A 12,253-nucleotide genomic window follows, 5' to 3' on the forward strand; every position below is an offset into this window, starting at 1 on the left:
TCATGCAGCAAACAATGATTACCCAGACTTCATCCTCTATGGAAGCAATTGGCATAATTCATTCACACACATACGGAAGAATCAATACGCATCTCGAAGGCTCATAAAAGAGCTCAACATCAGCAATATAGCAAAAAAAAGTGTAAAATGCATGGCACAACTTGGACAGACTACTTCGCCCTGAAACAAATTCAGTTAGCAGATTCATCTTCAAGAAATCTGTTTCTACAATACACAAGACAAAGGAATGTGTCAAGACTTATACCCTATTTTGTTCTTCACGCAGTAGTGATGAATTCAAGAGAGGCAACCTTTGGTTTGGCACAATTCTCCCTGTCAAATATTATTAGAACAAAGTATCAATGGAGTCAGTAAACAATGATTCAGCAACTTAGCTTAAAACTATGACTAATCCATCAGTTTGATGTTTAAATCCTCAAGTTCTCCGATAAATTTAAAGAACTAGGCATTACATTTTATTTATGATACCATGCATATGAGCATATCTTTAAATATATCTTAACCTCCAACTAACCCTTCTAAAAGCTATATTAGCTGGAAGCGTTACAAACTTAATTATGTTTTTTGATAAAGCATCAAGAACAGCCTAGAAGGAACTTCCTTTAAGGGTATCGAATAAGCAAATTGGGTAAAATAATCATATGGAATAATCAAATTAAAAATAAAAATAAAACTTTGCACTAAACAAAAATCAATCAGATCTGGAAAGTAGAGTGGCAAAGAAACAATTAATACAACCTTCAGTACAACTTCATTGCACACTTCACAGGAAGGAACATCCAGATTGCAAAACCAACTCCGCAAATCAAGGCAATACCTGACACCAAGTCCTATTTTACCATCTTCTATGTAACGAAGGCACTTGTCCTGCACCAGCTCATCCGTAGTTTTTTCCTTCTGAGACATTGTGAAATTTCTTAATGCAGCGAGGACATGAACAACATTTTGTGACTGTGATCCCATACCGGAAAGAAGCTGAAAATATACCATGAGAATCATAAAGCACTAACCCTATGTACACAAAAACAACAAACAAATCTTCTTGTCATGCAAACGAAAAGAACAAAACAAAAACCACATTTTTTTCCGTACAACCTACAGTAAACGAAAACAACAAAGGTTCCAAAAAAGATGACTACTTCCAGTCCTCCACAAGTTCAACCACTTGCAAACGCAAACCTTATCGTTACCCGCCTCAACGATGAACGACTTCAAAAGCCATGAGTCAGTAGACCAACTGTCATTGGAAGCCACCAAAGAAATTGCCGTTCGCCAAAAAAACAAGCCCTTAGCTGAAAAAACTCTCTAATAACAACCCCAAACCCTTATCGTCAACACTGTAAATGAACCCAAAACTCCAAAATCGCCAACCACAGGTCCACCCTACCAGTCTAACTCGTCATTAACACTCACCGGTCGCCGTAAACAATCACCAGAATGCAGTTGAAGCCGTTAGCCAAAACCCAAAAGTCGCCGCTTCCAGAAAAAGCAAAAGTTATCATTTCTTTTGCTTTCTTTCTAAGTTCAACAACGTAGGATAGGTGTCAACGCCTTAGCACACCACTTCAATTTTAAATTTTAAATTTTAAATTTTTATTTAAAAATAAAAAAACTATTCTACCCTTACTTACAAATGACTTTTGACTATCTTACCCTTCTTTATAACTAAATTTACTATAACTAAATTTACTGACGGAAATTCATTGTGGGTAATAATTTGGTTTTTTAAAACTTTTTGGATGAACAAGTATCAATAAGGCAAACCTTGGGTGGGAAATAGCCGTTTACTCTTTATAAAAATATTCAACAAAAGCTGTTCAGTATCGACAATATGATGTTGGAGGTGTTATTGGTTTGGTGGCTTGGTTTTATTGGATAGTTAAATTTTGGTTTTTTATACTTTTATGGACTTTAAAGATTCTCGATTGATTATTTTGTATGGTTTGTGATGCCTAAAGTGAATGTTTTTATAGGAGTTTAAAGATTTTTTTGTTTACTTATATCATCATGATGACATCATTGATTGAACGAATTGATTGAACTGGTTCAACCTAGGAGCCGACCACTTTACCGGATTTTACCCCGAATTGGTTATTAAAACATTCGTAACATCTTTTGATTATTTGAGTATTAAATTAAAAAATCTAATGTGTTGAAGAGTGGATATATGTATCAGAAATATTTAAGCAAGTGTATTTAAAAGCCACTTATGTATTTCTCTGTATAGGTAAATAATCCAATGATTAATCTATGAAATTATGGTTTTCAACTTTCAAACGAGGAATTATAGTCTTAAGTAAAATTAATTTTTAATAATAATTATTAATTTAAACTTTGTATGGGCCAAAAATCGTCTTAAGCTTTATCAGGCCCAAGCAAGTAATTCTATTATGTAGGCCCAAGGTCGTGGCCCAATTCTGGTTGGGCCTCTGTCAAAGTTCATGTCTTGGGCTAGACCCACGGCCTAAACCCGGCCTCTCTCCGTATTGGGCATCACCATTAGCCTACCTAAGGCCAGGCCCATTGCTACATAATATCCTTTAAGGGCCCATAATCCCACTAAAATACTAATACATCTATTTCCTATTTGGGGTTTATCCTAATTCACTCAAGATCCTGTATCTTATGTGAATTAGGACTCTCAACCCTACAAAGGCAAATAAACCAGGGTTTTTCCTATTTACTATAACTTTGCCATTATAGATTCAAAGTCCTACTATGATGACCACTATATAAAGATAGGTCATGCCTCTCATTAGGTAATGAATCTCGATACCACCTACTAGCTCCTAAGAGTTATACACCTATGTCGTAGTTCTAGTTTCCGACTAAACTTTCGGTAATCCTTCTTTCCCTTAGCCTTCACTAAATAAGTCTTATTCCCCTTATTGACTTGAGCGTCGGAGTGCTTACGACAGACACCACATCAGTGTTTACATAAGCTTTGCACTTGTTTTCTTTGTGTGCAAGTTCAACAGATTGTTAGTGGCCTCAAACTCACAGGATCAGACCTCTTTCGGTAACTGTAGATTTTACCGTCTATAGTTTAACGCCCACTGTGGGGCCTCTGGCAATCCACTCTCGTTCAGCAACCTACTCTATAGAGAATCGCATCATGACTGAAACCATAGACACTACCTCAGCAAACCTCGTGGCTAAGGTTGAGGCTCTCTCGGCATCAGTGCAACAACACATCGAGAAGGTCACAACATTGAAAGCTGAGAATGTCAACATTTGAGCTGAGAATACCCACATTCGAGCTGAGAACCAAAACCTATGGGAAAAGGTAACATAGTTCTATACTCTTGACTTCCCACTTAACCAAATACTAGAGAACCGTTTTCGTGTCCCAGTAAATTCCATGTAACCTCTCATGACCTTAGACCCCATATCCTCGGCTTCAAACCCTCAGTCTTCCCAGCTCCAATCATCCTTAATGGATGGCCCGATCCCCACCATTACAAACACAACTAACCCAGCCATGCAAACACGACCCTTATCAGCCGACCAATCAATCACCCGTGAACAAATTACTCAAACCATCCCCAACCAACAACAACAAAATATCACCACCATCAAACATGCCATCAACGTGAGTGATCCACCCTATCTCCAAGTCCCACCCAGCTCGGCTCTTCCACATGGGTCGAGTGATGCGCGTTTACTACAACATGCAAAATTAGCAAGTATACTAGTCGCTCAAGTAATAAAGTGATGGGTAGAATATCGTTCCCACGAGGACTGTAGCAAATCACTAAGTTTCCTAATGTTATCAAGTTGAAGAAATCGAAATCTTTGGATTGGTGGGAGCAATTTTTAAAAGAAAAAGAAAACAAAGCTGAAATTAAACAAAGAATTAAATCTTAACTAAGANTGCTAATGCTTGATCTTAGTAAAAACCAGCTTTCAGGCAGCATTCCCTCTTCCATCTTCAACGTTTCTTCACTGCAAAAGATCGATCTCAGTGATAATCAGCTGTCTGGTTCCTTCCCTTCCATCTTTTTCAACATGCTTTCATTACAAAGTCTTGATTTCGTTCAGAATGGATTATCAGGAGAAGTCCCGGCGGCTATTTCGATCACCTTCCGAGTTTGGAATTGTTTCTCTTGTCAATAAACAAGTTTGATGGCGAAATACCGGCCACTTTGTCTAAGTGCAAAAAACTCCAATATTTGTCGTTGTCGTACAATTATTTTACCGGAGCCATACCGAAAGAAATTGGGAACATGACTGACCTTAAATGGATACTTCTTGGCTACAACAAACTCGGAGGTAAGGTGCTTCGATCCTAAAGCTTATTAACATAAACAAACAAATTTTGATTTGCACAAATATTTTTCTCGCATATTATTGCAGGTGAGATACCTGATGAAATCGGTAATCTACGTACACTTGAAGTTTTGGGGCTTCCAAGTAACAACCATAGTGGCCTTTTTCCGGCTTCAATCTTCAATATGTCAACAGTGAAAGAACTTGCCCTTGATGGGAATAAACTCTCAGGAAATCTTCCATCAACCATAGGCTCTGGAATTCCAGAACTTGAGAGATTTTATTTGGCGGGCAATGATTTTACCGGCACAATTCCTGCATCCATCTCTAATATGTCTAGGCTGTCTATGATAGACCTGGGTAGAAATTTTTTCTCAGGCTCTATTCCTGACAAAATTGGTGACTTAAGGAGTCTTCTAAGCCTATACTTACCTGATAATGCCTTGACATCTTCTGATCCAGGTTTGAGTTTCATTTCTTCTTTGACAAATTGTCAGAATTTAAGAAAACTAATATTATCCATCAATCCACTCAATGGTATCCTTCCCAGGTCCATAGGAAATCTTTCTGTTTCCTTGGAGTATTTAGAGATGGGCAACTGCAATATTAGAGGCAACATTCCTGAAGAAATTGGCAACTTAAAGAACTTAATAGCTTTATATTTAGACCACAATGAATTCAATGGAATAACGCCAACTACATTTGGTCGATTGCAAAAACTCCAAGGTTTGAGAATTCAAAATAACAATCTAGAAGGAACCATCCCCGATGACCTTTGTCAATTGGTTAGACTGGCTGATTTGTTCTTAGGCAATAATAAGTTTTCCGGATCTATACCTGCATGTTTAGGTAATCTCACTTCGATAAGACGTCTCTCTTTAGCATCCAATATGTTAACTTCCATTATACCCTCCACGTTGTGGAATCTTAAAGACATCTTGTTCATTAACTTGTCATCAAATTCTCTGAATGGTTCTCTTCCATTAGATATTGGAAGTTTGAAAGTTGCGGCAACAATAGATTTATCCAGGAATCATTTATCAGGTGGCATACCAACCACTATTGGAGGTCTGAAAGATCTGCAATCACTCTCCTTAAGATATAATACATTAGAAGGCCCGATTCCTGAATCATTTGGCAGCTTAACCAACTTGAAGTTCTTGGATTTGTCCAACAATAATCTCATTGGGGTTATTCCCGTGTCATTAGAGGCACTCATCTATCTCAAATATCTGAATTTCTCCTTCAACAAACTACGAGGACAGATTCCTGAAGGAGGAGCATTTGCAAACTTCTCAGCTGAATCATTCGTAGGGAATTTGGCATTGTGCGGTTCAACCCAATTTCAAGTCCCACCGTGCAAAACTAGCACTCTTGGGAAATCAAGGACAAGAATAGTTCTTCTACGAATTGTTTTGCCATTGAGCATTGTGCTAACAATAATCGTCTTGGCTCTCATAATTGGGCTGCTAAGGTATCGAACAAGGATCAGAAAGCTGCCCAATGATGCCGATACTTCACTCCAACCACTATGGAGAAGATTTTCTTTCCAAGAACTTCTGCAAGCAACGGATGGATTTTGCGAAAGTAACCTACTTGGCATTGGGAGTTTTGGTTCAGTTTACAAAGGAAGACTTTCCAATGGTATGGAGATTGCAATAAAGGTGTTTCACCAACAGCTTGAAGAAGCGTTTAAGAGTTTTGACAGTGAATGTGAAGTAATGAGAAGCATTCGTCATCGAAACCTCGTCAAAATCATCAGCACTTGTTCAAACAAAGATTTTAAAGCACTGGTGCTAGAGTACATGCCTAACGGAAGCCTGGAGAAATGCTTGTATTCTAACAACTATTTCTTGGATTTTTCTCAAAGGTTGAACATCATGATAGACGTTGCTTCAGCATTGGAATATCTCCATTTTGATTATTCAACTCCCATACTTCATTGTGACTTAAAACCCAGCAATATATTGTTAGACGAAAATATGGTTGCACATCTCAGTGATTTTGGCATTGCGAAACTCTTAGATGAAGAAAAGTCTGTGATGCAAATTACTCAAACCCTTGGCACAATTGGCTACATGGCACCAGGTTTGTGTAGTTTAATCTGTTCTTGCTTAATTTTCTCTGCCATTATTGGTTTATTAATTTGTAGTATCATCCGCAGAGTACGGAAGAGAAGGAAAAGTGTCAAGAAAATGTGATGTTTACAGCTATGGTATTTTACTAATGGAAACATTCACAAGAAAGAGGCCAACTGACGAAATATTCGATGGAGAAACGTGCTTGAGGAGTTGGATTGGTGAGTCATTATTAGATAACTCCATTATTGAAGTTGTGGACAGAGATTTGGTAAGCAGAGAGGAGATGGACTTCTCTTCAAGGGAAGAATGTTTGTTATGTATCTTAAATTTGGCCATGGATTGCACAGCAGATTTACCTGAGAAAAGGATCGACATGAAAAATGTAGTTAGTAGACTGGTGAAAATTAGAGTAACTTTGAGCTAATACCAAAAGGTTATGATGTATCAAATCATTCAAGCTATAAAAATGAATTTGTCACAATCACGTAGGCGTCAATTTTGAAATTTGTAGAAGATGGACCATCTTCTCCAAGTATGAAGGTATGATAAGATAAAGAGATAAGAAGAAGAGGAGTGCTATGGATAATGGAGAAATTGGAATCAAGAAAAGGAGGAGCCCAGTTGCAAAATTAAAACTGAATATACCCATTCCATATGAAATTTCAATAAACGAACCCATCCCCATTGTCGTCTACATTCATTCATTCGCATTGACAGATACTTAAGTTTCCCTTTTTGCATCAGCTCTCACGTCGTCCAGGGAGGCGTACAACTTCAGTAATGTGCTACCCGCCAAATTAATAACACTAAACCACTTTTTCCCAACCAGGTTTGGCTTAATAACACTTTCCCCCAAAAAAATACTTTCTCACCTAAAGTTAATATTTTGGTACTACCCAAAGTCGAGTTCAAACACAAAAATTTTCTCTATCATCACTATTTTAACCTCCAAAGATAAAACCTCTCTCACTCGGATATCTGATTTCTGGCCAATTGTTAACCACTACAAAACTAGGATTCATTATTCTTAGCTGATTTCTTGTGGATTTTGGTGACGAATATTCAATCAGTCACCACCATTCGATTTACCGGCCTCCACTTTGCAAAAAACTTCTTACCTTGTTTCTTGATAATTTTCAAACATCAGTTGAGAAAGTGAAATGTATTTTGGATATTAACGGAATACAAACGTTGGGTGGAAAGGGTTATTAAGGCAAACCTTGGGTGGGAAAAAGTCATTTACTCTCCAAATTCATAAGCACAAAATAAAACTTTCATTTCTGGACTAAGAGAAAATGTGACTTGTCAAAATTCAGACAATTAAAGGGAAATCAAACATTAATAATAAGAATAATACTACATATATATTATTTTTATATAATATTTTTCATATAATATTATGTAGCAAGATATGATTAGGTAAAAGTTTAATTTTAACTTTAAATTAACTAATTAGATTTTATCATATAATATTATATGAAAAATATTATATAAAAATAATGTATGTGTAGTATTACTCTACTAATAATTACTAGGGAAATTCAAAAGCTATCCAATCTATTACATAATTTTATTCTTATTTTTCACTTATGTTATATTATATAATATAATTGTATAAATTGTCAAAGAGTTATATTAATAGAAGTCATATGAATTTCAATAAATTTTTTAGTTTATTTATGATGTGGGTGTACGGCGAATGAATCTAGACAACAAAAAAGAACAAATACAACACTACAACGCCACGACCACGAATACGATTTATTATAAAAGCCCCAGGACGAATCAGGGCCATGGCCATCTGTTTCTTTTTTCTCTCCGGTTAAGTAGGATTGTAGGAATAGCGAATAACGGGAGAGAAACAAATGGCGTCGTGGAATTCGATTCCGCTGGAAATCACTTACGAAACTCTTGGTTGGATCTCTTTCATTTCATGGTCCGTCAGTTTCTACCCTCAAGTCATCTTAAATTTCCGCCGCAAAAGGTAAACATTTTGCCGCTCAATTAAATTTTAATTGTGTTTTTCATTGTAAAAACAATAACGCTGATTAATAAGTGTTTTTGATTTCTTAGTGTTATAGGTTTGAACTTTGATTTCGTGGTGCTTAATTTGACGAAGCACTCCTCCTACTTGATCTACAATGTCTGTCTCTACTTTAGCCCCGCTATTCAGAAACAGTACTTTCAGAAGTACGGCTACGATCAGGTCTTTTTTCTCTCTTCGTTTTTGATTAAATTTTATATTTCTCTGTTTACTCCGTTTCTCGAGTGTTCAGAATTCTTAAATTATGCGTCGTATTTCGTATTAAAATCAGCTGATTTTTACTTGTTCTAGATGATTCCTGTGGCTGCAAATGATGTGGCGTTTTCTATACATGCTGTTCTGTTGACAGAGATCACCTTGTTGCAAATTGCAATCTATGAAGTAAGTGTTTCAGTTTTCATTTGTGGTCGTGTCACAATTGATGCTCGGGGAGGTGTTTATCATATGCTTAAGATGTTATTGTAATCTATAGTATGAATTTTGTGCAGCGTGGAGTTCAAAAAGTCTCTAAGACATCTCTCACGATTGTATCTGCTGTGTGGTTAACTGCTGCAGTTTGTTTCTTCGTGGCTCTGCCTAGTCATTCTTGGCTTTGGCTTTTAAACATCTTTAAGTGAGTTGCTCTTTGAGTTTTTGCTACCTTTGGATTGGACATTATCATGTAAAGATCATACGCATTCACAATGGTGCATACTGTTGTTTATATCAGGATGCGATAATTGGTACATAATTAGTATTACTCTCTGTATCATTTTTAAAAGTAAATCCTATTTGGATTATCCGTGACATTTCATAATGTCATTAGAATTATGAATAAGCATAAGAAAGATGTTTCTATTTGGTTGGTAGGGTTATGTAGACTTCTTAGTTTATACTAACGCTTTGAGATGCTTCAAGAAATTAAAAAGCCTGTCCACTGTTTTTGCAAAATGTTAACTCCTTATATCATGCCACTTTTATGGAGGAACTTAGTCATTTGCACCCATGGAAATAGTTTCGTTTAGCTTGTTACAAGGGCAACGCTGCTGTAACATAAAAACTGGTGCATCGGTTGATATTAGTTTGAATTTTATTCCTGGACCTACTTTAGACCTGAAAAGCGCTGATAAATTCTGCTGAGCCTTAATATGCTTTCTACAGCAATGTGTCCTTAGATAAATGGCATTCTATGTAAGGAATTCACACCATATTTTTGCCCTCTATTTTTCCTTCTTAGGATCGAATAGGAGTTGGAAGAGGAGTTGGTTGGGAATTTGGGGGTGGGTAGCTTCATAAACTGCCACAATGGCCTCTGCCCCACCCTAAATATACTCATTGCACAACTGTAACTATTTTTCTCTTCTGTATCCCTAGTTAATATTTTTCAATTGAAGTAATATCAATAGCAACTTTGATGTCTTTTATGTAGTGGTGTAATACATAGATGGAATGGTTAGAAATTAAACTTTCTAAATTCCTAGCAAATATAATTTATTTTAGCTCAGTTGAAGTTCTTGTGGTACTCATTATATAAATTCTAATATTTTGTCTTCAATTTTGTTTCAGCTCAATTCAAGTTTTTATGACACTTGTAAAGTACATTCCCCAGGTCAAAGTCCCTTTCATACAGCACTTTTTATATTAGAGAATAGCTAGCATTATTTTTGTTAATGATTATTCTTATTGATGCATCATCATTTCCATGTGCCTATGAAGTCCATATGGGCTAGGTCTATCATTTTACTTGTTTGATTATACACATAAAATTAAGGTAATTTGAATCAGTCCGTTGTACATCATTATGTATTTTAGCTCACAAGCTTGTTGTTAGTTTGGAGACATCAAAAATCTAAGGAATTGTAGAAATGAAGTGATCCCTTAAATCAGTTTATTTGGCTGTGTGAATTCATTCAAATGCTACAAAGAGGACAACCTGAATGCATACAGGAGGACTCAATTAATTATTGTGCAGCCTTATTTGCTGCATCTAATTATAAGAGTCTTTCAACTCATTGAACTTCATAATACATGGATTCTTTTCTCCCTGTAAAACAGAATTCACCATCCATTGAACATATGTGTAAGTTGTTGAATTTATTTGGCTATCTGGTTAAGCTGTGTTATGTCGCAAAGGAATGGTTTCAGTTGCATCTAGATCTTATATTTATAAGGAAACTGAATTTATAACACATAATCTGACTAGATTTCCCTATCATATTGTGTCATCAACTGTATATTTAGTACCCCAATTAATGCTTCTAATTTCATTTTTCGACTTGATGTGGTTCATACTGATTCTTTTCTTTCCATAATTTGAATATTATCATATATATACCATCTTTGTGCTTAAAAAGTTTTAGTTGGTGGATAGATTGAATTTTTTTTTCTTTTGTCAGATGTTATGATGATGTATCCATATTGAACTGGCTTCTATATTTCAATGCCAATGTGCAGATTTAGTTTTTATAGGATATTTAAATTTCACATAATTAATGTCACTGTATATTTAAATTGTTCATAAGGGGCAAGTTGCCAGGGTTTTGTTGTGATGACAATCCCTTACGAACAGCATGATTCAAAGAAATTTGTAGTTGTAGATGCATAGTGTTTGTCATGGTATTTTGATTAATATGCTGAAGTTAATTGCTTGTTTAGCCATTGGCCACTTATAAATATTTTTGAACTATGTTATAAAATACAGGCAGTGATGAACTTTAGGCGAAAGAGTACAGATGGATTCAGCATTGGGAATATATTACTTGATTTTGTTGGAGGGTGTACAAATTATACTCAGATGATAGTGCAGTCTATTGATCAAAGTATGCAATCCCTTAATAACTGAATAATTTTCAACCTGCATCATGTTATTGCTAATGCTAATTTCAATCTTATAATTAATTTTTTTTTTCTTTTTTTTGCAGATTCTTGGGTTAACTTCTATGGCAATATAGGGAAGACATTGCTATCTTTGGTATGAAATGTGCACTTCTTTTAAAAACTGAGCTTTGTATTATATGCCATTTTAATTTGAGACTCATTAATTCATCAAGTAGCTTTTTGATATTTTGCCTGTGGTGAGAGCACTTAGGCGTGGAGTTTTCCATTGGTTTTTTTTGGTGTTTTTGTTATAAAAAATGTAATTAGGTAAAACATCTTTTATACTTTTAGAATGCATGCGTTATTATTTTCTAAAAACAATAGTTTTAATTTTGTGCGTAAAGTATAGAAAAAAAGTAGATGAAACATATCATTTACGTTTTTGCAATGTTCTTTCATTGCTGGGAATTATCTCATGATCAACCGTGAGTAAATTCTGCCCTCTAATCATTCTTATGTTGCAGGTGTCGGTTTTCTTTGACATCATATTCATGTGTCAACATTATCTTTTATATCCGGCCAAGAAAGCAGTAATCGCTCCTAAACTCAAGAAAGACGTTTCAGACCCACTTCTTAAGTCCTCTGATTCTGATCACCCTGAGCTAGAAAATGTGTAATGCTCACAAATCACTACTGATTGTAATTTACAAGGAAGAGACCTATGTACGATACTGTACAAAATTACACTGTTTCCACAACAGTCTTCTGTTTGATTTTCTCAATATTTGTACAGAAGATACTGGAAATTGCTATAAAGTATAAAATGTAATTTTAAAAAGGTATTCATAGTAAAGCAGCTTCACCATATTATTAATTTCCTTTGCTTTGTTACCAAAGATATTCAATGGACACTGGTTGCTGGATCTTTTGCACAGACAGAATCTAAAAAATAAAGGAAAATAAAAGGCTTTACGAGTAGCCGACAGCTTTTTTACCAAGTCCCTCTCGCTTAAGGACTCTACGGAACCAACATGGATGTTAC

General features: G+C 35.6%; 2 protein-coding genes and 1 long non-coding RNA gene across 3 annotated transcripts; 2 read left to right on the top strand and 1 right to left on the bottom strand.

Moving 5' to 3' along the window:
- Positions 1-155: 155 nt before the first annotated feature.
- On the bottom strand, positions 156-856 carry LOC116123341. Its single transcript, XR_004127023.1, has 3 exons — positions 760-856; positions 266-333; positions 156-180 (listed from the first exon to the last, which is right to left on the bottom strand). It is a non-coding gene; the product is annotated as an uncharacterized LOC116123341 (long non-coding RNA).
- A 3,044-nt stretch (positions 857-3,900) lies between these two features.
- LOC116123371 (receptor kinase-like protein Xa21) lies at positions 3,901-6,795 on the top strand. Its single transcript, XM_031409149.1, has 4 exons — positions 3,901-4,003; positions 4,063-4,293; positions 4,378-6,378; positions 6,455-6,795. Exons 1-4 carry the CDS (start codon positions 3,901-3,903, stop codon positions 6,793-6,795), a joined length of 2,676 nt encoding a protein of 891 aa, XP_031265009.1.
- Positions 6,796-8,127: 1,332 nt separating this feature from the next.
- LOC116123335 (cystinosin homolog) lies at positions 8,128-12,085 on the top strand. The gene is made up of 8 exons (XM_031409126.1): positions 8,128-8,355; positions 8,445-8,577; positions 8,707-8,796; positions 8,904-9,028; positions 9,961-10,003; positions 11,096-11,213; positions 11,316-11,365; positions 11,736-12,085. The coding sequence occupies exons 1-8, from the start codon at positions 8,237-8,239 to the stop codon at positions 11,886-11,888; spliced, it is 831 nt and encodes a 276-aa protein (XP_031264986.1). The 5' UTR covers positions 8,128-8,236; the 3' UTR covers positions 11,889-12,085.
- The last annotated feature ends 168 nt before the right edge of the window (positions 12,086-12,253 follow it).

This window comes from Pistacia vera, unplaced genomic scaffold (genome assembly GCF_008641045.1).
Source record: "Pistacia vera cultivar Batoury unplaced genomic scaffold, PisVer_v2 Contig142, whole genome shotgun sequence".
Lineage (NCBI taxonomy): Eukaryota > Viridiplantae > Streptophyta > Magnoliopsida > Sapindales > Anacardiaceae > Pistacia > Pistacia vera.

Coding starts and splice junctions, on each gene's coding strand:
- LOC116123335 (XM_031409126.1), top strand. CDS start 8,237: ATGGCGTCGTGGAATTCGATTCCGCTGGAAATCACTTACGAAACTCTT. Junction 8,578..8,706: donor AGAAGTACGGCTACGATCAG/GTCTTTTTTCTC, acceptor TACTTGTTCTAG/ATGATTCCTGTGGCTGCAAA. Junction 11,366..11,735: donor GGAAGACATTGCTATCTTTG/GTATGAAATGTG, acceptor CTTATGTTGCAG/GTGTCGGTTTTCTTTGACAT.
- LOC116123371 (XM_031409149.1), top strand. CDS start 3,901: ATGCTTGATCTTAGTAAAAACCAGCTTTCAGGCAGCATTCCCTCTTCC. Junction 4,294..4,377: donor TGGCTACAACAAACTCGGAG/GTAAGGTGCTTC, acceptor ATATTATTGCAG/GTGAGATACCTGATGAAATC. Junction 6,379..6,454: donor AATTGGCTACATGGCACCAG/GTTTGTGTAGTT, acceptor TATCATCCGCAG/AGTACGGAAGAGAAGGAAAA.